This window comes from Hypomesus transpacificus, chromosome 21, assembly GCF_021917145.1.
Source record: "Hypomesus transpacificus isolate Combined female chromosome 21, fHypTra1, whole genome shotgun sequence".
Lineage (NCBI taxonomy): Eukaryota > Metazoa > Chordata > Actinopteri > Osmeriformes > Osmeridae > Hypomesus > Hypomesus transpacificus.
Window position 1 is genome coordinate 3726795 of NC_061080.1, and position 23699 is coordinate 3750493.

Below are 23699 nucleotides of genomic sequence, written 5' to 3' on the forward strand. Positions count from 1 at the left end.
CACACTAACATAGGCACACACACAAACACACCCTCCCCACCTCCTTTCCCTTTAGTCTTGCCACACTGCCCATGCCCCGTCCACTCTGAAGCTCATGGGACGCACAAGAGGTATCTCATCACCGTCGCTCTCTCCTATTCTTCAACCCGACACTTTTGAACTTGTATCTGGTGCCCTCCACCGAGCTTGGACCCTGTTTAACCCAGACCCACCTGAGCACTATGCGGACGCTACTGGAGAGCAGCTGGATGAAGTTTGGGCCAGCCGGCAGAGGGTCGTATGACTGGGTGACTGGGTCCCCATCGCCCCCCATTTTGGAAAAACAGCTTACGGTAAGGTTTGGAAGTGCTGAATGGGTGATTTGTGGCCAACAGCATGGATGGGGGAAAAACTCTACTGTACTGGGAACTCTAGTATTGTAGAGCTGTATTTTAGTGTAATTTTATTGTTTTCAATTGACTGGCAAAATATATATAAAGAGTGACTTGAAGTCAGACAATTTGCTGTAAATGATTCTAATTTGACCTTTCATTTTAAACAATGATCTGCCATGACCTGCCTTATAGAGAAACATTACAAATATTATTAGAAATTCTATATGTTTTTCAAGTCAACCCTGGCTTTTTAAAACAGTTTGTTTTAAAAGACCATCAGTAACCATCAAAACATTAGGCTGAAGCCCATCTACTTTCAGTGAATGGTGGAACTGTCCATGGTACTGAAAGCACACCGTTAGGTTTTAGCACGTGCTTTTTCTTGTTGCCCAAGCGCCCATGCTAACCCTCTTGGTCAGGTCGTCCATTTCGGGGTCCTGAATACTTGTGAGTGCAGTTCGCGTCAAGGGAATGGAAACGGGAAAGCCGTCATGGGGGGCTTTTGGAAAATGGGAATGTTGAGAGGTCTGTCCGTAGCCAGATGTTGCGCAGTATGTATTATGTGATTTCTACCGATGCTGATGAGTTTTATAGTGAGTGAAAGAGCTGTTCAAATGACTAAAATCCAGCAATGAAATGAAATGACGCTGATGGCCCTCCAACCATTTATTTCACAATTACCATTTTAACTTTCACAAAAAGTACAAATAAAAGTTGTTATGACGCAGATAAGACATTGCAAGCGGATAAAGGCAATGCAAACCCATTTAGAACTACGAACACATGACGTTTAATCTTTCTTTTCAGGGCTACTGGAACGAGTTGAACCCCGGTGAGGAGAGCAGGTCTGAGCTGCTTCTCTACATTTTTCTCCCCGTGGTCTCTGTCCTCATCCTGGGCCTCTTGGGCCTCCTGGCTTACCGGAGGTGCTCCCAGAACAAGCTGAGCCTGGCCAGCATCCTCGCTCTCGACTTGCAGGACGCCGAAAGCAGCGCCGAGTTCCTCTCCTCGCTCACAGGGAACGTGGAGCGCCACACCAGCATGAGTTCCGACATGTCCGACGGCGTGTTTCTTATGGTCTATTTGCCGCCACCCTATGAGGAGACGCTCACCAAGATCACGCGCGCTGCGAGTTTGACCAGCTCCAAGGACGTGGAGTCCATCAAGATCGAAGATCTGGAGGCCAAACTTTGTCCGGAGATCAAATCCAGTGGTCGTTATGTGTGATTAAAGGGAAGCTAAAACAAAAACAACTGTTAAAGGGAGTTCTTCAAACGGGATGTGATTTGACTCAATTAACATCTCAGACTTTACTCGTTTTTTTGCTATGCCGTAGGCCTATCAAAGACAGATTGTGTAGCCAGCATGGGCTAAAGAGTCCCCAAATTCCTTTAAAGATATTGAAATGTCTCATGTAGTAGATGTGTGAATCTTTTAAAATCTATGTTTCAAAGTGGTATTGGGCCTGTTTCAGAGAATTTCGGTCTCTGATGTCCATGCAGAGGCTATAATGTTGATATCAGACAATATTTCAGGCTTCGCCTTTTGTATATTATTAGATGTATTTATTTATGTCAATGTCAAACATATTGTCTCATCTAATGCAATATCATAATGAATACTCATGTTTCAATATGGTGGACACAAATAGGCACATGGTAGGCTTAACCAATAGCTTAAAATATTTGTTCTGTCACCACCTTAAATTTCTGTGTTCCCATGTTAATGTTATTGTTGCCTGTGGTTTATTTCAAGCAACAGCCTCATAGTAAGTAGCAACAAACATGTTTTTACAAAATGTCACGAATTGACTTGAATAAACTGCAGTCTATAGGCCTAATGCATATTGAGAATATTGTTTCCAGTAATGTCAAACAAATGTTAAGCCCCAGTTGTAAGATCTGAAGAAGGTGTTTGAAGGTGGGCCGAAGTCCAAAGTGATAATATCTCAATGGAACCAGTAACCTGGCCAGCTGAATTGTGTGAGAGGACAATCACAAGTAGGTTTGGCTTTACAGGGGTAGGTTGGGTCAGAGCCTCTGGGTTGGGTGAAATGGGGGGGAGGCACTTAAAAAAGCGACCTGGGGTGCGTTTCCCGAAAGCATCGTAAGCCTAAGTTGATCGTAGAGTCCATCGTACGATGGATCTTAGTTGTACGGGCCGTTTCCCGAAACCATCGTAGCTAAAGAGGCACTTGAAAATCGTCGCAGATCAACGAGAGCTCCAGACCAGTCGTAGATCGCTAAGTGCATCGTAGCACAGAGACTCAGTGGAGACACGCGTAGGCCGACCATGAAAACTACATTAAACTCATGCTGAAAGTTAATTCCGATGGAAAATAAGTTTTTTTTGGTCCTCTTTTTACACCAGTTACGCTGGAACTGGGATATTTCTTAGTGAACCATACAAGTTTAACTGCCGAAAAAATATCAGAATCCGGTTTATCCTCAAGTAAATTTAGGTTACACAAAATAATTTGATTTAGTGGGTTTGGCGCATGCAATGAAGGTATTTAAAAAAAAAAATGTCAGTCTTATTCAAAATACTATAACATTGAAATATGGCTGTTGTAATGTGCAATAGAAACTAGAAATGCATTAACGTAACGCTTTTACGAGTACAATAACACAACAACAATTGAACATTGAAGATGTTTATTAGAATTATAGGGCTGGTAGCACGCCAAGCCCGGTGGATGAAGAGGCTGGTGGCAGAGCCGAGCCTGATGTTAGGAGATGGTGGCGCCCAGGAAATGGAAAGACTCCACAGGGTTGACTAGGAAGTCACACAGGGTGAAGGGGCTGGGAGGGAGTGAAAACTCGTACGAAAATCATAAAAGCCATTGAAGATAGCCTAAGTCCTGCACTGCAGACTTGTCCCCTCTGATATGGGGAATTGGATGTGGTCTGGGATGTGGCAAAGTAATGCAGTTGTGACAGCCTGCACAGATCTTGACACTGAGGCCTTGGCGAGCCCATGTCCATCTCCAATAACCTCCAGAAAACTGCCAATGGCATAGAACCTTAACACTGCCAGTAGTTGGGTTACAGGGGTCAGTGCAAAGGACCTCCTTGTTAGCCTCTGCAGGTCTGCTTCTATGTGGTTCAGGAGCATCATGATATCATGATGTCATCTGACATATCTTTCACTCATAATGAGTATAATTGATCAACCATCAATTAAAGTAGAGTTGATTATTCATGTCAAAAACAATGATTCCATGTTGAAGACATGGGGTATTCATTACTTATGTGTTTGTCATTTGTCACAATGTCATTTGTGGCCAATATGTGATAATTATGAGATTGCAAACATGGTCTTGGGAAGCTGTTGGCCTATGCAAGATTGTAGATATAGTCAGCACTAGAAAATAAGACAGTAAATATGTTGGATTGAGATGCTTGTATTTGTACATTGAATTGTTTAGGATGCTAGCTGGGACATGCCATGTGTGATACCATTCATATGCATGGTTTTTAACCTTGTAGTTCAATCAAGTAGTAAATATAGGACTCATATATATATATGCCTATGGAAAGTGGAGTACCAAGAAGAGTTAAAAACCAAGGCACAAGTAGTTTGAGAAATAGTTGTTTTATGGGAGTATGTTCTCCCTGCTCCTGCTCCTCACATGGATCTATAAGGTAAACATGTAAGGATTGGACAGGCAACACTGAATATATGATACAATACACAATTCAGCCTTTACTTAATTTAAATAAACATGGTATGCTTTAGGATATAAGGTAACCTGAATGTGACACTACCTTGTTGATTGGGCTGAAGAATAGGCACAGAAATGGAGGGCCTTGTGAACTTCATCTCTTCAAACAAAAGCTTCCTCACCTCAATTTGGAGACGAGCCCACTTAATTTCCAAGACCTCCTATTGGTATTTAGCATCCTGTGTCGCTGATTGCAAGGTCCTAACACCGGTGTAAAACTCAGATGCAGCATAGTTTGCACGTTCACCTTATTGTCTTTACCTTCATGTAGCATCACATTGAAAAGTACTCAAATAAGTAGCCTATAATAAATGTAAAGTTTTCTGTAGCTACAGAAAATATTTTTTTGTGTACCGTAATTCGTCAAATATTTTGGTTAACGTTTTAATTTTAAAGTCTTCAAGTTGCGTCAGAAGAATCACATTTCAGTACAATGGACAGCGTCTTGTTAAGTGCAACTTAAGAGATACGTACGATGGTTCTCCTTACGAGCATGTTCGGGAAACGCACGTAGGAAATAACGATGGATCGTTATTTTCATCGTAGAGAACCCTCGTAACAGCTACGATCCATCGTTATCGGGAAACGCACCCCTGGAGCTCTCGTTGATCTACGACGATTTTCAAGTGCCTCTTTAGCTACGATGGTTTCGGGAAACGGCCCGTACAACTAAGATCCATCGTACGATGGACTCTACGATCAACTTAGGCTTACGATGCTTTCGGGAAACGCACCCCTGGCTGTTGCGTGGCAACGATTTATGTAGGAACTATACTTTGTAGTAGCGGAAGAATGACGGTTTATTATTAAACTATTTTGTTTCTAATTGTTTTTATTGATGAAACCATATCAAATATTTGTAGTGACAGTTTTAGAAAAGCAAAGTGCCTAACAACTCCCCTTACCTGTTCTAAAATCAGCGTAAACCACGGACTCGCGGGGCTTATTGCTTAAGTTTTTCACAGGTATGACGTTTCATTCGCTTAGATGGCCTGCATCCTACATCGCCTACATTTATTCAACAAGGGCTGAGTGATAAAACTGTTAAATTAATGTAGCCTACTCTTTTATTTGGTACGATCGTGTCTATTGTAATCAAAGCATTTCGCAATGAAACGTTTATTAAAAAACAATGCCTCGAACGAGGGCTACAGTTAACAATCACATCAGGTCAGCTTCTGCGCCATAGACTTTTAATAGCCCAAACTATAATTATTAAGTTAGGCAATTTTAGAAGAACGAAGCCTAGGCCTACTTCATCTTTTACGTATGTGTTATGTTCAATGCACATCCATCAAGAAACAGATAATCGAAACCAAAAAAATGCTTTTTACCAAACTTTATTTTCTATTTGACTACTAGGCTACTCAAAACATCTAAGGATTGAGTGTAATTTGTTTGAAAATGTTTCTCTGTTTGTGGAGAATTGAAGATTTGCTGAAGCCATCGATGGTGTTTTAACAAGTTGCGAAGTATGTAGATGCCACCACAGTCCAACATTCCCTCTGGAACAACAGCTTGTATCTGAAAATGTAGAAATATTTGACTTTGAAATCTTAAGTTGTTCGCTAGTTCTGAATATTTTCCTTTGAATTTAAGAATGTTGACCTTTAATTTTAAATTAGTAAACTTGAAACAAGAACATATAGGCTATCGTAAACTTAATTCAATATTGGAACCTGAACATAATAAAGTTAAAATGAATACTAAGAAAATTAGCTGCAGATAATCTTATATTTGTATACTCACGTTCTAATGAAGGATTCAGTTAGTTCTGGTGGACCATTTTCCCTATTTACATGAAGAAAAGACAGATGAAAACTGACTGAAAATAGAAAATACCTGTATGAAACTGTAAATGTATGTACTTACAGTTTCAGCTTGATGGTTTCCAGACAGGTGATGTCATCACTCATGTTGTCATCAATCAAATCTGGAAAAAACAACACAAAGATGATCAGACTTGTAGACCATTATATTAACAACAGCAATAACACAATTCTAAATATCAAATGTTGCTTTCTAAACCTTTTGTAGGGTGGGGTGGGGGGTACTAAACAAAACCAAAACAGCATTTAACTCACCAGTGCAGTTCATCTGGCAGAGATTAGGGGTCACAGAGGAGCCAGAGGAGCAGATCAAATGGTCGCCCAGCTGGAACAAGCCATACAGAGTCCACACATTGTCTTGGTGTTCCTCATGACTGCCACTTTCTTCAGATGAGTCCTCTCCAGATGAAGACTTGCTACCTGACTTGCTACCTGACTTGCTACCTGACTTGCTTCCTGACTTGCTACCACCTTTTTCACCTCCGTACTTAGCCATGCCGAACTTGCCGCCTTTTCCAGCACCTCTCTTTCTCCGCATTTGAGGGGAAATAGTGTTTGGGTCCACAAGAGTCACCACGCTGGTGTTGAAACCTGAAGTCATCTCCACATGGCAAATAACTGGGGAAAGTATGGAAAACAAAAAGGTTTTGCAACATTTCAGGATTTATTTACTGCACGGCTACCTGAAAGGTCCACTAGAGAGTGGTACTGGCGACAGTATTTTCATAAAACCTATTTTTATATAATGGGACCTTGACACTATATCCCAAAAATTCTGTTATTGTACAGTGTAAATTATAACAGTTTTAATATTTAATTTATGTTGTGTGGTTACAGAAGGATGACATAAAATAACCGTCAAAATAGATTTTCACAAAATAAATGGTCAATGAGGCTTGACTACCTTTTGCAATAAAGTTGAGTAGATGTACCTTAATTTTCTAATTCAAATTCCTTAATACTCTGCAGTCTTTAAAAGCATGATCATTTTGTTTTCCATTTTAAAAACATTCAAAATTGTACTCACTTTTGGCCATGAAGTCAGCCTCTGACATTCCTGTTTGGTTCTTGCTCGGCATCCTCAGAGCTGCTGCTTCAAGCAGGCCTTTCAGCTCACACTTGGACACGATCCGTGCCTCAGCCAGACTGGAGACCAGTGCGGCTACGGCCACCACCATCACAATGTGCATCTTCATGTTGTCTTGGCTTTACGGTTGCTCTGTTGTGAATGTGAGCTGTGTGTGGTGCGACATATATACCCAACCAGCTTCTTATCCTGTGATCACATGATGTGCTGAGTCTATTGTTGCTTCTATGAATGGACGTTCCCAAGATTCTAAGGCATGGTGTCATAGGACTCAATGAAGGTACTGAGCTGAGCTTTGTGTTTCATGTGCTCGGACATTTGATATGTCCTGATTACAAAAGTGAAAAAAGATGGCATCACAAAAGATGTATTTTTACGAAACAGGTCACACCGTGATTTGCTTAAAGTGGTCTCGGACATGTGACTGATACACGATAAGGTTGAATCATCTTGGGTTCATCTCGTGGTTTATTTTTATTCCCTGATAGCACATAGGTGTGTTGAAGACACCCATTGTTTTAGCAGACCACATCTTCAATGTAGAGCAAAATATTGCCAACAAAATTCTGATTATACCCTGACTGTGACATTGTGACAGCGAGCAAACAACACAACTTATTAAAGCTTGCTGGGGTCAAACAATAATATATTTGACCTAAGTCAGTTCCCCAAACTCAACACTATCCTAAACTTCTGCTACTATGTCCTTTTCCATCCGGGCTTAAAACACATAAAATCATGACGATGAAATGCTGTGTATAATATAAACAGATAAAACCCTTTCCTTCTGTCAGATCAGATAGTATTTTGACCATTCAAGCTGACGTTTCCCTAAAGAGCATGCAAGCATTCAACTCCAGTTAGGTCAATTATTCCAGTGACAATGAAGAAAAAAACAGGGTGTGGACCTGTCTGGAGAGTTGGAAATAGCTGACATGAATAATAGACAATAGAAAATTCCGTACAATTTCATTTCTGTATAGCTTTCCATTAGATATGATCCTAATTATTGTTATTATTATAACGTTTTGTTCTAGGAACAGGCCTTGGAGCCCTCAACTGTAGATTTTTCACATTGTTCAACTTGGGTGATGGCATGCTGTTTGCCTTCTCTCTATGTTCCTATTGTTAGGAATTGTGAGAAACAGGTATAGTGAGTAACTGTCCACATCACTAGATAGAGCTAATGACATTGGCAAGACTGACTTGTGTAATAGGAACCAATACAAATCTGCTTTCTCATCCTTCTTGGCAATTTACCAAGTTAGGCAAAACCCTGGGTCGTGTAAGCAAATAGGAAAGGGAAATGTGAAAGAGACAGGTGTTGAAGAAGTCACAGAGCTTACTGTACAGGTGGGAACCATATCAGGTGTATCATGGTGCATCCATACACAAAGGAAATACAGAGACTAGACATAAGCTTTTGTTGTGGGCTCCTAAATGCAGGCTGATCTGTAATTTTCCAACAAGAGCAAGGCAGAGAACAAGAGAACATTGTTTTTATTATAGGGTGTATTAATTGTTCAGAAATATTAACAAATAAAGCACTGTGAAGTAACTCATACAGCAATGAAAGAAGCATCATTAGAAACTGAAACCAGACACAATGGCCACAGTTGCAGGTTGACATAGTAAGATGAGTGGTTTCTTTATCCATGCTAAACCATTGAGATGGAATTGATTCTATGAATTTCTGTCATATAGCCGATGCTTTCTTACAAAGCCCATATCAATAAGTGTGTTTAGTAAGATGCATCTGCCGAAAATAGTGACAAAATAGTGACAACAGTCCCAGCGCTAGATCACATGACAGACAATATATGAAGGGGTTGACATGATTGATACATATTCATTTGTGGGGAAGAGATTTTTGTTAGATTTTTTCTCTCTTTTTATACACATGTATTAAAACAATGTAAAAAATGTTAAAAAGGATGGGGGAAGTGACATGGAAAAAGTGAGACAGAATTTAGGTAGCTAGAACACCAGAAGATTGTTCATTTGAATGTAATGTCATGTACATTGTGGTACAGTGTGACAGTTTGGGGTTATCTCTGGCATACTGAGTTTCACACCACCTAGAGGTGAAATACAGTAAGGATCTTGCTTTGAGCCTCCAGATGTTCCAGAGTAGAGAGCGAAGGAGATGACAAATAGACAAAAAACTGTTCAACAATATAATTTTGAATATCAAACATTTAGAATCAACCAAGAAAAAAATCATGCAACAGCCACAACGGTCACAGGGTCAATGTTCCTTCAACACAAACCAGTCTGGGTTGAAGCCTAGTCTTCAAGCTGCATTTATGCTCCCACTCTGTTGGTATTGTAGGAATGGAATCCATTGAAAAAACCTTCGTAACTCTTACAGTAACACTCATATTCATGCTTAGATGCATCAAAAACAGCGCTCCAAGTTGTCTGACCACAGCTGCATGGGCCCAGGATGAGCGTAAAGGGTGAATTTGGTGTTCTCCGGTGCTGCAATATCACACAAACACATCATAAAGGTGTTTCACTACAAAAGGAATACATACTGTACTATACACACTCATAGTATATTTGGTGAGGCGATAAATGACAACGAGCCTGCTTAACAACTAACCCAAGAGGGTGGACTGCAGGCCAAACTCTTCTTTGTAAGCTGTCTCAGGGGGCAGTTTCTCCGAGGCACAAGCGCTGTGGCGGAGTGCGTCCAAGGCACGGAGGGTCTGGAGGTCAAACCCCCTCTGGTGGTCCTCATGATTCCCACCGTGAGAGCCCAGAGGGCAGTCCAGGGATGCAAACCTCACTCTATGAACATGGGAGAACAACGGAGCACAAAAAAACCGCATTAACGTCTGTAGGATATGATCAAATTCTAGTTTGGACTATAAAATTGTTCAACTATATTATCAAATTATTGAAAGGCTAAATATTTCTGTGGGCACATCATCTGTCTGACTGTTTGATAGTAGATATTACATTGTTTACAGCCTACATCTTTGAGAAGATTTAAGAAACATACAGCTTTAATATTATTGGTGTTGCCCATGTCTTCTTCGTAAATAGGCTTAATGCTAAGAAAGAGCAACTGCCATGACATTTTTGGGGAAGAACTTTAATAGTTCAATAATAATGAACAATAATAACAATAACAGACAAAGGGAACAAAACGCTGGAGGGTGGCAACTCAGAGGGGATAGGCTGCACGAGTGGCATGAGATCAATAAACCAACATGAGGCGCCCTCACTTAATCTGCCCCATCAAATACTGAAGCCTATCAATAATCTTAACGACTCCATTATTCTGTCTGTTCAATGATTTAAGTGGTATTGTTCAGCACCAAACAGTACACCTCACCTGTGTTGCTCCAAGGGAACAACGTGCATTCTGCCCAGCTGTCCATGGTAGAGCCCACGCACATCAGTCCCTTGATGTGGTACCCTGGAATGCAAATGAATCAGGAATGGAAAGGAATGGCCGGTGCACTTGCTATGCAGCCATTGGGTCAATGTCAATGAACTGAGGCAGTGTGCTGCATGAACAACATACATCACATTCTTTAATACATGCTCAGTTCATACATACAAATCGCATGCAAGCAGACCATTATGGGTTAAGGTCAGAGTCAGCACACGCTAAATCTCAGCAGCCAGGAGTTCAGTACTGGCATGATTATCTAAGCTCAGCATAATAATGTCCTAGTACCTAGACAGAGAGGTCGTTGACATGGCAGTCTACCCCACAAAAAAGCACTTGTTATTATATTTGTATATATCTATAAATTCTTGAGGTTTGTTAAAAGCTTTGTTTTAGTTTTCTTTTTCCTTTTTGTCTTTCACATCCAACGGTTGGAATAGTCGCAACTCACTTTGTTGTAATCCCTGGCAACCTGTCAAACTGGTTGGATCCGTATCTGACCTTGAACTCTTGCAAACGCAGAGCCACACCTGGTCCTGCCATGCGCTAGGCTTCGACTGGAAAAAGCAGCACTGCCTTGTTAAGTTTGTATTCTGCAAGTCATCCACCTATCCAAGAGATATTTTCATCTTTATTGCTGATAGAATTAACTTAAAATAGCCATTTAAACTATAGGCATACTAATTAAGCCAGACTAAATTAAATAAACTGTTATAAGTAAAACACATACATGCATTTTTTGTTTGCAATTATAAAATAGCAATCTTAATATTATCAGTATATCAAATAATCACTCTTGACTTGCCCATGAAAGAACCAGACTCTTACCTGGCTAAATGCAAAAGTGGAAAAAGGTTTTCATAAAAAGAGCAGTTGGATCTATTCTGTTTGAGTTGGAGTAGAGAGCCTTGATTGACCGACTTTGATGTCAATTAGTTTCGTCTTTTTCCTACAGAGAATTTCAGTACCAAGTGTACCTCGAGCTGAGTATTTCAGAACTAGCAGTACCCTCTTTTCGCAACACAAGATAATAGCTGTGCAGGGGATTTTGAAACGACTTCAGTTACCAGGTGAGCGAAACCCAAACCCCGCTGTCCCTCTCCTCTTGTCACACCGGAGAAGTTCAGCAAGCTGACACGAGTAGTAAGGGTTAGCTCACATGGCACTTAAATGAAGAACTGAAGGGGTTCTACGGCAACCTGAGGTAATAGGATTAGAATTGGCCTGCTTTTGTTTACCAACAAGTCATAGGAATAGGTTGCAAATGGAAGCACCACCTTTCGTAGCCTTTTCCCAGAGGGTCAACTTTGAAAGCCATTTCCTGTAAATGTTTTGCCTTGTGTGGTTGAGCAAACTTAAATTTTAAATAGGCCTATAAAATTAATATGATGGAACACATCCTCAGGCTATTTAATGAAAGGTGGCAGAGGGGGTGAAAGAACAATGTGTATACACCAATCAAACGCTAAATAAATGACAAAGGTTTTTTCCCCAAAAAATGAATGGCTTTGTTGGCTTTGTTGAAATTATTAAATTTGGCTAAGAAACACTAGAGGGTGTTGTTTTCCCCCCACATTCACTGCCTCCTCAACACAGCCTTTTGACACAGACCGTCTGCCACAAGAAGTAGTCTAACTGTACTCAAATATGACACTTTGCTCGTTAAGGTTGGAACATCGCACCCCGAAATAGTTTGACAGGTACTTCAGTGAATGCAAAGTTGAGCGCCTTTAAATGTTAGATTTTGGTTGAGCGATAAATCCCCCAATTCCAGCAACACTTGCCTCTCCCCATCCTCCCTCACAGCTCATTAGCATAAAGCTGGAAACGTATGAACAAACTTTGGAAGGGTCCACATTATCCCATAGCCTACATGTACTAAACATTATAGTTGTTTTGTTTCATTGTTAACGTCACCGTAGAATACTACTAGCGTTATTTAACTGTTTGGTTTACCTTTTTATTTAATGACCCCACGAGGAGGCCTAGGAAGAATCTCAGAACAAAGCAATCATTCATTTCTTGATAATAGACTGTGAATATGGGTGCTGCTCAAAAGATTTATGTAAAGTAGGCCACTCTAAATTCAAACACCAATTTGGTGACCAATGCTGGTGCAGGATCGCACAGAATCATTCTTTTAGTAACATCGGACTGCGTCTGGTGACAATAACGCATTTGAGAAGAGGAGACAGGCCAACAAAAGCCAGGGACCAACAAAAGCGGCTGGATGCGATGTCATGAGGAGAGGGAAGTCGTCTGAAATCTGGCTATACGTGACGTCACGAGATTTCCTCCTAACAAGCGGCAGCTGCTGAAGCTAGTGGCGGAGACGGGGAGGACCGTCGCCGCAATATCAGTCTCCAAAACATTATTTTTGGAAACCGTAATCTTCCGCAGCATCCGCGGCAATGGATACATCACCGTCCTGCTTCTATTTTTAACATTGACTGTTCTATCCATATATTTTGCTACGCTGGAATCACAAACGCTCAAAGGGGGTGTCCCTATAATTAGTCGACTACCAGGTAAAATATAATACCATAATAAAAATACGAACCATTGAAATCAAAGCAGAAATGTGTTATTCAGTCTAAGGGTTTGTGTGTAGTTGTAAGGCTTTGTGAAAGCATTTTATGGACGGATAACGGGTGGGAACGGTGGTTAGCATGCTAGCTAGAATGCACGTCATTTGCAAGTTTGGGATGCGATGCTGGGATGCTGCAGGGAGGCATTCTCTAGCGCGAGCTACAATGATGGGGTGGTGATGTCTGGCTCCGGCCCAGTCACTCCCTTCGCCCAAATCAAATTTCCTACTCTTAAAACAAATAATGACCTCGTCCTAAAACGATGAACCCAGTACAGCATTTCTTACACAACCCCTCTGATTACCATAGGAATCAATAAAAATAGAATACACCAAGGCAGACAGCCAAGCCAGTCAGCTAGCCTAGCTTGCTAGCCTATTGCATTAGCTAGCCACAGTAGCTATCTAGCATCCATCGGCTAGCCAACTAGCCTAGCCATCATCATCACAGCAGGCCAGCTTGGTTTACAATAACATGTCCGTGTCTAGCATGCCATTTTCTCAGATGTTTATGCGCATAATAATTATTAAGATTCATCCATTGGGTTTATTATGTGCTTCCTCCAAATTGTAATGAAGTGTATATGCAAGGCAGGCGGATGTTATTATGTAACAGCAAATGACACCACACGCCCTTGAAACAAAAGCTCTTGTTTCATTATTTGTTTGTTTGTTTGTGGTACTAGGCCTAACCATGTCTTACAAATTGATGGCTGACCCGTTTCCTGTAAAAGAAGAAGAAGAAGAAAAAAACGCAGTTCACAACTGTTGTGTCCCATCAAATGGACCGCCTGTCTGTGTCAGCCATTGTTTTTGTTGTCATTTGATGGCTCCCATTTGTTGTCCATCATTCTGTGTTCCTGTAATGGTATGCGGCGAGGTGGTGATTGGATTGGCGCTATTATTTATATGTTAAAAGTGCAAATATATTATACAATGTCCTTACAATGCTGCCATATACCTCCAAAACATATTTATTTTGTAATTAACTTGTGGCATTTCTCATATAATTCAAGATTATTGGCTGCATCACCAATTATGATGGGATTCTATGCTCATCAGTGTTCCATGCTGTATGTTGTCATTACATCATCATGACTCATTCACCAGTTAAAAGTCATCAGAGAGCAAGAGAGAGTGATGACTGGCAAAATTAGATCATGGTAATTGCAATGTGCCTAGAGACGTATTGGGTTTTTCTACACCATGTCCCATTGTGTTGAATCCCTCTGGACTCAAGATCCGAGTAAAAGTAAAGTGCATGGTGCTTCTCTGAGCAGTGGCTCTAACCTTGTCTTTAAGGTTACTTGTGCAAATACGACAAGATCCTGTAAAAGAATGCGTAGGTGATGGGCGGGAACCCCTTATGGATGTGTACCTTTAAGACTTAAAATGGCACAGCATCAGCATTTTGATCCCGTTCCCCACACACACATACACACGAGAACACAGAGAGGAAAGGGGACATGTTGGCTGGTGGGCAGGGTAGGGACAAGACGGGAAGCGTGCGCTGGGGTCTTAACAATGACTCTGGTTCTCACGTAAGTGTTTGTAAGGAACCCGGGGAGGAGAGGGGGGGGAGGAGGGCTAGGGGAGGTGTACAGACACAGTGGAGAACGATATGGACCTGACTTTTGTTTTTTTTCTCTTCTTCCTCTTATCCCTTGTTTCCTTCCAGGCTGAGTCACCGCTGGAGTGCCTGAAAAGAGGAGGGAGACAGAGAAAGAGAGAGTTAAGTCAGAGAGAATAAGGTGAAGGTGCGTCGAAGGGGGAAGTAGGGAAAGAGTGAGTCGGGGGGGAAAGTGCAAAGGTGCGGGACATAAACGGAAAGTGAGAAAGAAAAAGTCAAGTAAGTCAGAGAATCGCGTGAGTGAGTGAGTGAGCTAGCTAGCTAGCTAGAGAGAGAGACAGAAAGAGAGAGAAAGAGAGACAGACAACGTTCACACGAACGTAGCACCCGGGTCAAGACAGACGGGAGACAAGCGCGAGGAGAGGCGAGCGCGTCTCCGAAGCCGACGGCGGGACTGCAAGGTCAGGACAGCTGACCCACAATCCCCCCGCTCCCCTCCCCCCTTCCCTCCCCCTCCCTCCCCCTTGCCCACCCCCCGGCCCCACCTCTCACCTCCGCTTCCCAGGTTAACACTGGGGTTGACCTGACGAAGTGGAACCACCATGAGCGATCAGAACGTTGTGAAGGAAGGCTGGGTCCAGAAAAGAGGTGAGCGGACCGCGGGGGTGGATCAAATACGGGGAGGGGCACTGTTTTGGAGGAGCTGTGTGTGTGTTTTTGGGCGTGCAAGGGTGTTTGTGTCTTTATGCCTTTATGTCTGTGTGGTGTGTGCGCACGCGCATGATGTGTGCACTCCGATGTGTGTGTGTGTCTCGCAACGGGTGCTGCCGCAAGGAAATGTGTTTAGTGGTACCATAAGCACACACCGGAGGATGACTTAACTCCCACACGTTCCTTCCTCTCAGACCTCCAGAAGTCCCTGAATTGTTCCCAGAACCCTGTGGGCTCTAACAGTCATGTAACGATGCAGACAGCCATCAGGGGTAGTTAATCAAAATGTCGTCAAAACTAGCCTTGCTTTTGTTGTTGTATGAAGCTAGCCTATAAATAGGCTAAGAACATTATGCGATTAGGCCCACTTCTCTTCACTGCAGATAGCATCTTGGTTGCAGAGAAAAGTTCAGTTGTTTATATGACAAGACGGAAAAATGAAAAAAAGTATATTCTTTGATCCTGTCACGATGTTGAAGATTCCCTGCAACTGTAAACCTTGCAAACAAAGTGTGCAGATTTTGATTGACAGAAATAACAGAAAGGCCTTCCCTCCGTGTCCAACTTCCTCCTTGTAGGAGAGTACATAAAGAACTGGCGACCGCGCTACTTCCTGTTGAAGACAGACGGCTCCTTCATTGGCTACAAGGACAAACCGCAGGACGCCGACCTGGCCTATCCCCTCAACAACTTCTCTGTAGCAAGTAGGTCCCTTTCACCATGAACCCAATCTCTTATGAATGAACAAATGACTATTGCAGCTTTGGATGTGAACGAAGGACTGAATTTAGCTTTGGTTTCGGGCTCAGCCGAAAGGAGAATTCCATTCAAATATGCATTAGCCTGAATTGGCTATCGGAATGGGTTGTGTTGAATGTTCACGCTCCAGAATCCATATGGCGAGTGACTAATGTTTGATCTGCTTTGTCAACATCCATAATGTGAAGGATGCACATGATTAAACATCTTAACCCCCCCCCCGCCCCTCGCCCAACTCACGTGCCTTGTACCCTTCTATTTATTCTCTGCTTCTCTCTCCTCTCTCTTTCTATCGCTCCTTCTCCCTCCCTCCCTCCCTCCCTCCCTCCCGCCCCCCCTTCTCCCCCCCCCAGAATGTCAGCTGATGAAGACCGAGCGGCCCAAGCCCAACACCTTCATCATCCGCTGTCTCCAGTGGACCACAGTCATCGAGAGGACCTTTCACGTGGACACGCCCGACGAGAGGTGGGCCGTCTCTGATTTGTAACCCCGCCCCTTCACCTCACAAAGCCTTTCATGGTTCCCAGTCCCATCGTGGGGTCTGTCAGTCGACAGCACGGAAAGAAATTCTCGGAGCCAGAGTTCACAGCCCTGTCTCTTAAATGGGCTGGTTTCAAAAGGCCTTCCGGTGATTTATTTTGTATTTTTTAGAAGGGTCTGGAAAATGTAGCTCACAATGCTAGTATATGGCCTTAAGCCTTCATTTCAACCTAGGGTTGCCACCTTTGATTTGTGAAAAACCGGGACACTCGGACAAAACACTCTGAAAAAGGAAATTACAAATGATATTTTATTTAAAACTATGAAATTCTAAATTGAGAAATAAATTTACAAAAAAAACTGACAATTCATGTCCCGGGAATGAATAAAAAATGTTGATCAAACATCCTGGGAAAACCGGGACGGGTAGCAACCCTATTTCAACCTCACAGGTCCACTGTCCGCAGTGTTGAGTTAAGATGAGAGGGACCGACGTTGGGTCAGGGTTGGGCTAATGACCAGAGATGTGCGGTTGGGCCAATAACCAGAGATGTGTGTTTGGGCCAAGGTTGGGCTAATAACCAGAGGGGTGTGTTTGGGCCAGGGTTGGGCTAATGACCAGAGGGGTGTGTTTGGGCCAGGGTTGGGCTAATAACCAGAGGGGTGTGTTTGGGTCAGGGTTGGGCTAATAACCAGAGGGGTGTGTTTGGGCCAGTGTTGGGCTAATGACGAAAGGGGTGTGTTTGGGCCAGGGTTGGGCTAATGACCAGAGGGGTGTGGGTTGTGTTTGCTCCGGGTTGGTTTCCCCAGGGATGAGTGGGCCGAGGCCATTCAGATGGTGGCAGAATCCCTGGCCAAGCAGGAGGAAGAGGGCATCCTGTGCAGCCCCACGTCACAGATCGAGAACGTCAACGAGGAGGAGATGGACACCTCCACCAGCCACCACAAACGGAAGGTGCGGACGAAGGAACGCGTGTCGAAAACCGTCTTAAAAAACAATAATGACGTCTACAAGCAAATTTTCCCCTCTCCCCGATATTGAGGCCGTAAAGTTCCCGTTTTGGAAGCCTAAGCGGTTCTTTCAGACCCCCCCAAAAAGCGATCTGAAAGAAATGTGTATCTCTAACCCTAACCCTAGCCCCTTTTTCAGAGTAGTGTTAATCTGTTCCACCTGGCCCCCACAAACAAACAACTGTGAAAAAACAAACCCAAAGAGCGCAAACTAGAAATCGACTGACCTTCTGTTCTGAACTCGTGTCTCTTCTGCTTCCTCCTAGACAATGAATGACTTTGACTATCTGAAACTACTGGGAAAAGGCACTTTTGGCAAAGTCATTCTGGTCAAGGAGAAGGCTAGCGGGACCTACTACGCCATGAAGATCCTGAAAAAGGAAGTGATCATCGCAAAGGTACTTTCTGGAGCTCAGTTCCGTTTGTTGCAAACTGATCCTGTTTCAGCCTCGTTGGTCTTCTCTAATTCTTCACTCCACAAAACACCCCCCAAAAAGCATAATCCCTTTCTTTCTTCCATCCCCCTTGTTTTGCAGGATGAAGTTGCCCACACGCTCACAGAAAGCAGAGTATTAAAAAACACCCGACATCCATTCCTAACCGTGAGTAACTACCATAAAGAAACACCGCTAAACGTAACACACAGTTAAAGACAAACGGTCTTAGTGTTAGACTCTTGGGTTCACTGAACATTTGAAGACTTCAATTCCTCCAATGTCTGACTCGGTTGCTTATAAAAGGACAAAGAGTAAGCTAAAAGCTCACAGCCATTCCTTATTGGCATCACCTTTTGTTTAGGCCTCTGTACACTATTTTTGTGGTGACGTTCAGTGTTTGGGCTTTTCCTTGTTTTTCCAGTCTCTGAAGTACTCCTTCCAGACTAAGGACAGGTTGTGCTTTGTCATGGAATACGTCAACGGAGGAGAGGTAAGCGCTACCCGGAGGCGGCTTGCGACAGCGAGACGGTGTCAACTAATGATGTATCCGTTTGATAACTATCAAAGACTTGTCTTAACACTTGTAGGTAAAGCGTTCAAATAGTTTGGTGAATGGCCCTCAGTCAGGCACGCTAACGGAGGGAATCGTGTCTGAAACCAGTTCCCCCCGCCCCCATAACCACTTCTTCATCTGAACCTTCTGTAGCGTCTGGCAATGGCGTGACACATCTCACACACACCCCACACACAGAGACTTACAGTGAGACTTTGGAACGTTAACCCCCCCCCCCCCCCCCGAAAAGCGAAACAGGATTTCATCCGACTGAAGGCCTTTGAGAAAGCAAACATTCTTATTCGGGGGTGGGGACATCCATCAGCGTTCCCTTGCACTCGTCTAATACTGTTGAGGCAAAGTGCAATCATTTGCTTTAACACATAGCCATAATTCCCCCATTCAAATGTAGGGCCACATCTGTGCTTGTTGTGCCAGCTCTTTACCCGCCTGCATTCTTTGACATCGCTTCGCTTCTGTCAACCTCTCCGCAGCTGTTTTTCCATTTGTCGAGAGAGCGAGTGTTCTCCGAGGACCGCACCCGCTTCTACGGCGCCGAGATCGTCTCCGCTTTAGACTACCTGCACTCGGCCAAGATAGTGTACCGCGACCTGAAGGTAAAAAAAAAGGTTCACTGCTACAGGCTGAGTGGAAATGGCTGCAGATGGCAGCAACGGGTACCACTGCCAAGAATCAGTTACACAGCGGTCTTCACCTTTCGCTGACGACTACATCGATTTAAACACCAAAAATTGAACCCCGACCCGAGGGATAGTCCAATCGAAAGACATGCCAACGCATGAAATGTGTCTTAAACCAGGCTGGCATCTCTTGGCCACTGTCCAGTTCAGTTTTTCGTGTTTCGCAATGACTCCTTTAAGAGGATGATAACATTCAAGGGGTAAAACGGCACAGCGATGAGGTCATAATGAAACGTTCCTCTCTCCCCCCCCCTGCCAGCTGGAGAATCTGATGCTGGACAAAGACGGCCACATCAAGATCACCGACTTTGGCCTCTGCAAAGAGGGCATCACCGACGCCGCCACCATGAAGACCTTCTGCGGCACACCGGAGTACCTGGCCCCCGAGGTCAGAGTTCACACGCTCTGCTTAGCTGCTTAGTTCATGTTCACACAGGGCCCCACACAGCCATGCACATCACTGAACCCACCAATAGGGACCTTCTAACACGCCCCTCACACATTCATATTGCTCGCGTGGCACATGTTTTGTCACCAAAAACTGTTATCGTAAAAGAGGTACACGTTTAGTTTCCCCTGCGTGTAGACTCGATTGTAGACTCATGCTTACACTATCCGGGACAGACGATTGATGGGCGACCTCCTTTCCTGTTTCTCAGGTCCTGGAGGACAACGACTATGGCCGGGCGGTGGACTGGTGGGGCCTGGGCGTGGTCATGTATGAGATGATGTGCGGCCGATTGCCCTTCTACAACCAGGACCACGAGAAGCTGTTTGAGCTGATCCTCATGGAGGAGATCAAGTTCCCACGCACCCTCTCGGCCGACGCCAAGTCCCTGCTGTCCGGCCTGCTCATCAAGGACCCCAACAAGCGGTGTGTGTGTGTGGGCCCCCTCTCTCTCTCTCCTCCATCTCTTTCTCTTCTCTCTCTCTCTCTCTCTCTCTCTCTCTCTCTCTCTGTCTCTCTCTCTCACAAACACACGTACACACTACAACACACACATATGTAAACACAGAAAGACAAACATATGCATTTCCTGTCCTTCCCACGCATATGCAAACACACATGCAAAACATAAGTACACACAGAAACAGGTACGGCCTCGCACACACTTGCTCGGGGGAAGGGGGGGGGGGTTGTTTATCTAAAGCATTAAGCGAGTCAGCAAGCAAACACTCCACAGCGCTCCCTGTTTCCTAGTTCGTAAAGAAAGGGTGGATGGAAACGGGACATTGATTATGTTGACGTCATTACGGGCCCCAGTAAGATCCCAATTCCAATCTCTGTCCTCTCACTCTCCTCGCAGACAAAGAGAACTTAGACATTTCATACATCGATCTAGTTGCCCGAGATGCAAAACGAGAGCTTTGGCTGTTAGTCTGACAAAGACAAAAAACACTTGTGATACAGAGAAAGGGAGAGAGTGAGTGTTGAAAACACCAAGAGAGAAAGAACTCGTTCACCGCCTCTCCACAGGAAGTTATTTCGAGATCAGGAGCAGTAGTCCAGTTTTTTTGTGATTTTGCGCAAATCTTTTATTTGATAATTATAGCAATTTTTTGACTGTTGTGCTTCGCTTGTGACAGACTCGGCGGAGGGCCAGACGACGCCAAGGAGATTATGCGTCACAGCTTCTTTGCCGCCGTCGACTGGCAAGACGTGTACGACAAGAAGGTGAGTCGCGACGGGCGCTATTTTCTGCCACATCACCGCGGTCACTTGACAATTTTCTGTTTGTCTAATCCCAGTAATGTTACCTAATCCCAAACCCTAGGGGGGAACCGTTTTAGTGAGTCTATCTTTAGTACAAAGATTATCAGAAGTCCATGGTGTTCAAAGGCTTAAAGGATGATCTTATAGCATCTCATCTTTCAAGAAAGGTTTTGTTAGGATTTCTTTTAAAGCCTATAGACGTGGCGATCGAGACTTGATTGAACAGGCACAGTAACAACGGATGCTCTGAAACTCCCATGCCTGATATCTCGCACACACCATGTGACTTCAGCGTCCCGTCCCCTTCCTCTTCCTGTCGCCTGCAGCTGCTCCCGCCCTTCATGCCCCAGGTCTCCTCGGAGACAGACACGCGCTACTTTGACGAAGAGTTCACGGCGCAGACCATCACCATCACCCCTCCGGAAAAATGTGAGTCCAGCCCTTCACCACCCCCCGACCCTCGCCTGGTCACCCTGCTGACTGGGTTAGAATGACTAGAACTTAGATTGTAGCTCCAGGGATAGGTTGCTGTTTTGTGACATAATAGCAATGCCAGGGGGTCAGTAGAAAGGGTCATTTGACGCAGTCATATACGGTCTTCGAGGCGCACAGACTTTGGGGGGAGAGTGCAGATTTGCATCGTATGAATCCTGGGAGTTGCCCTAGGGCGAACGCTACTACAGCCGTTTCATGACATCTACCGTTTAAAGCGTACGCCTTTTTCCTTTCCGACGCTCCATTTCTCTTTCTCTCTCTGTCTCTTTTTCTCTCTTTTCTCTCCCCCCAACAGTCGATGAAGACGGGATGGACGCCGCCGACAGCGAACGGAGACCTCATTTCCCCCAATTCTCCTATTCGGCCAGCGGGCGGGAGTGACACAGCCAGCCGAGCCAGCCAGCCTGCCTGCCAGCCGAGCCAGTGTTCGTCGCAACCCCCCCCCCTCCCCCCCACCTCCCCCTCCCATCCGCGGCCATCCGAGGAAAACGCGTAGCCATTTTAGGAAAAAGTCTCCCCTCTTTTTCTCCTTCTCTGTATCCACGTGCAGACAGGGGGAAGTCTTTTTCGGGACTTTAAAAGGGGTTTTGCACAGTGGGATAGACTCAAACTGGTCTGCCCACACAAAAAAAAGATGGAAGAAAAAAAAAAGTCTCCTACATTTTCAACGCTATTTCCTGCAGAAGGTAATGTTTTTGTTATTCATTTTTTCTCCGTCAGTATTAGGTTATCGACCTGTTGCGTTCCTTGATTTTCTTTTGTCGTTTCTTTTTTTGTTTTCTTTCTTTTGACTCGTTTTTGCACTTGGTTTGGAAGAGCCGTTCTAGGGAACAAAACCAAAAATGTTGCCTTACGTGTGCAGATGTTTCGTATCATACAGACAGGGTGTTTTAGGGAGGAGGGAGGGAAGGGACGAGGGGACGCGGGATAAGGGCGTTCTTAGTGGAGAAGTGCATGGCTCGTGGTTCAGTCTAAACTATTCCTTTTTTCTTACCCGTGTGCACCCGTCATGGTAGCGCACATTGCCCAACCCCACGTCGAGGAAGTCACTGTCTACAAATAACTAATCTCTGGAGAAGAAAAAAAAACAACAAAATGCAAACAAAACGAATAGTTCCTTTTGACTCGTTTTACAGACAACCCCCCCTCCCTCCAACCCCCCCCCCCCCCCCCCCTCCCGCCCTATCCACAATATTCTTTTTTATTTATCTTTCTATCCTAACAGGAACACTGTAAACTGCCAGAAAAACTTGCACGGTTCACTCAGGCAACACAGAGCACAACCGCATTCAACTCAGCTACCAGTTTAGCTTCAACCACCCATCAGGGAAAGAAAGCTACTATAGTATTAATACAGGCCTTTTTTTGCATCGTTTCCACAGTTCTGAACCTCTTTACCCTGCCCTCCCCATAGCTGTAGGAAAATAATTATGGTATGGATGTTTACACAACAAACTTATGGGGCTTTTGTAGGTCAAGCCAACTTTATGCTGTAGTAACACACACTTGATTTCATAGAACACATACAGACACCGTTAACATGAGCATTCCGAGCGCTACGTGTAGTATTTGTGACGAAAGGAAGGGAGAAAAAAAACGACAATACCCCGCCAGATCTTTATAATTTGTTGTTACTGAGGTATCAATAATCACTAATCACGTATGACCACAGATCACGTGTATCTGAGCCATGAAATACTTGTGTATGAAAACGTACGTGTGAGAATGGGAAAAGAATTGAAAGATGTTTTCCCCCTACCTTTTTGTGTGATGTAAATATGCAATGCCTTTTTTTTTTTTTTTTCTGTTTAGTGGCATCTTGACCAGACATGAACATTTTCTTTTGTGTGTGACTGTACTTCAAGCTTGCTTGACAGGAACCCAGACCGCGGAAGATTCCGAACTACGTTATATATATAAAAAAAAAATAATTATAAAAAAAAAAAAGATAACAAAAAAAACATGTCGAGACTGGACGATCCATTTGTGGTTGACGTTGCTACGACCTGTCTGTCTGGCGGAGGTTTCCATGGAGAAGAGCACCCCCCCCCCCACCCCCAGGTCCCGTGGTCTAATTTCACTGATGGCAGTCCCATCAGAGCTTATGTGAGAAGATGCATATGAGTATATAGAGTGGAGTATACACTGTAATGTCTCTTTATTTATCCTCCCACAAAAAGCGGGACTATGGTCGATTTTGGAGTAATGGTCACCTATGGTTCCACCCCCCCCCTCCTCCTCTCCTTTTTTGTACCATAGTACTT

General features: G+C 43.9%; 4 protein-coding genes across 8 annotated transcripts; 2 read left to right on the top strand and 2 right to left on the bottom strand.

Annotated features, from left to right (window-relative positions):
- The first annotated feature begins 221 nt into the window (after positions 1 to 221).
- LOC124483716 (small integral membrane protein 28-like) lies at positions 222 to 1601 on the top strand. Its single transcript, XM_047044262.1, has 2 exons — positions 222 to 332; positions 1182 to 1601. Exons 1-2 carry the CDS (start codon positions 222 to 224, stop codon positions 1599 to 1601), a joined length of 531 nt encoding a protein of 176 aa, XP_046900218.1.
- Positions 1602 to 5422: 3821 nt separating this feature from the next.
- LOC124483480 lies at positions 5423 to 7192 on the bottom strand. The gene is made up of 5 exons (XM_047043955.1): positions 6955 to 7192; positions 6183 to 6545; positions 5971 to 6031; positions 5848 to 5889; positions 5423 to 5622 (listed from the first exon to the last, which is right to left on the bottom strand). Exons 1-5 carry the CDS (start codon positions 7121 to 7123, stop codon positions 5556 to 5558), a joined length of 702 nt encoding a protein of 233 aa, XP_046899911.1. The 5' UTR covers positions 7124 to 7192; the 3' UTR covers positions 5423 to 5555.
- Positions 7193 to 8496: 1304 nt separating this feature from the next.
- LOC124483488 (uncharacterized protein C1orf100 homolog) lies at positions 8497 to 12519 on the bottom strand. Of its 3 annotated transcripts, none has more exons than XM_047043965.1 (5): positions 11246 to 12519; positions 10869 to 10974; positions 10358 to 10441; positions 9620 to 9807; positions 8497 to 9495 (listed from the first exon to the last, which is right to left on the bottom strand). In XM_047043965.1, exons 2-5 carry the CDS (start codon positions 10958 to 10960, stop codon positions 9413 to 9415), a joined length of 447 nt encoding a protein of 148 aa, XP_046899921.1. In that variant the 5' UTR covers positions 10961 to 10974; positions 11246 to 12519; the 3' UTR covers positions 8497 to 9412. The 3 variants fall into 3 exon arrangements, with proteins under 3 accessions (XP_046899921.1, XP_046899920.1, XP_046899922.1); XM_047043964.1 differs by having other exon boundaries at positions 10869 to 11025; positions 11246 to 12517; XM_047043966.1 differs by lacking the exons at positions 10869 to 10974; positions 11246 to 12519 and adding an exon at positions 10706 to 10855.
- Positions 12520 to 12590: 71 nt separating this feature from the next.
- Positions 12591 to 23693, top strand: akt3b (v-akt murine thymoma viral oncogene homolog 3b). Of its 3 annotated transcripts, none has more exons than XM_047043962.1 (15): positions 12591 to 12945; positions 13691 to 14545; positions 14683 to 15222; positions 15864 to 15989; positions 16398 to 16509; positions 17335 to 17479; positions 17802 to 17933; positions 18072 to 18137; positions 18394 to 18462; positions 19020 to 19142; positions 19486 to 19614; positions 19886 to 20100; positions 20814 to 20901; positions 21267 to 21369; positions 21731 to 23693. In XM_047043962.1, the coding sequence occupies exons 3-15, from the start codon at positions 15177 to 15179 to the stop codon at positions 21814 to 21816; spliced, it is 1440 nt and encodes a 479-aa protein (XP_046899918.1). In that variant the 5' UTR covers positions 12591 to 12945; positions 13691 to 14545; positions 14683 to 15176; the 3' UTR covers positions 21817 to 23693. The 3 variants fall into 3 exon arrangements, with proteins under 3 accessions (XP_046899918.1, XP_046899917.1, XP_046899916.1); XM_047043961.1 differs by lacking the exon at positions 13691 to 14545 and having other exon boundaries at positions 14683 to 15035; positions 15140 to 15222; XM_047043960.1 differs by lacking the exon at positions 13691 to 14545.
- The last annotated feature ends 6 nt before the right edge of the window (positions 23694 to 23699 follow it).

Excerpts from the sequence above, each read along its gene's own strand:
- akt3b (XM_047043962.1), top strand. The coding sequence starts at position 15,177 with ATGAGCGATCAGAACGTTGTGAAGGAAGGCTGGGTCCAGAAAAGAG. Across the intron at positions 20,101-20,813 it reads ATCAAGGACCCCAACAAGCG|ACTCGGCGGAGGGCCAGACG; the intron begins GTGTGTGTGTGT and ends CGCTTGTGACAG. Across the intron at positions 20,902-21,266 it reads AAGACGTGTACGACAAGAAG|CTGCTCCCGCCCTTCATGCC; the intron begins GTGAGTCGCGAC and ends TGTCGCCTGCAG.
- LOC124483488 (XM_047043965.1), bottom strand. The coding sequence starts at position 10,960 with ATGGCAGGACCAGGTGTGGCTCTGCGTTTGCAAGAGTTCAAGGTCAGA. Across the intron at positions 10,442-10,868 it reads TTGCCAGGGATTACAACAAA|GGTACCACATCAAGGGACTG; the intron begins GTGAGTTGCGAC and ends TTTGCATTCCAG. Across the intron at positions 9,808-10,357 it reads GTTCCCTTGGAGCAACACAG|AGTGAGGTTTGCATCCCTGG; the intron begins GTGAGGTGTACT and ends CCATGTTCATAG.
- LOC124483716 (XM_047044262.1), top strand. The coding sequence starts at position 222 with ATGCGGACGCTACTGGAGAGCAGCTGGATGAAGTTTGGGCCAGCCGGC. Across the intron at positions 333-1,181 it reads TTTTGGAAAAACAGCTTACG|GGCTACTGGAACGAGTTGAA; the intron begins GTAAGGTTTGGA and ends CTTTCTTTTCAG.
- LOC124483480 (XM_047043955.1), bottom strand. The coding sequence starts at position 7,123 with ATGAAGATGCACATTGTGATGGTGGTGGCCGTAGCCGCACTGGTCTCC. Across the intron at positions 6,546-6,954 it reads GGCTGACTTCATGGCCAAAA|TTATTTGCCATGTGGAGATG; the intron begins GTGAGTACAATT and ends TACTTTCCCCAG. Across the intron at positions 6,032-6,182 it reads CTGCCAGATGAACTGCACTG|ATTTGATTGATGACAACATG; the intron begins GTGAGTTAAATG and ends TGTTTTTTCCAG.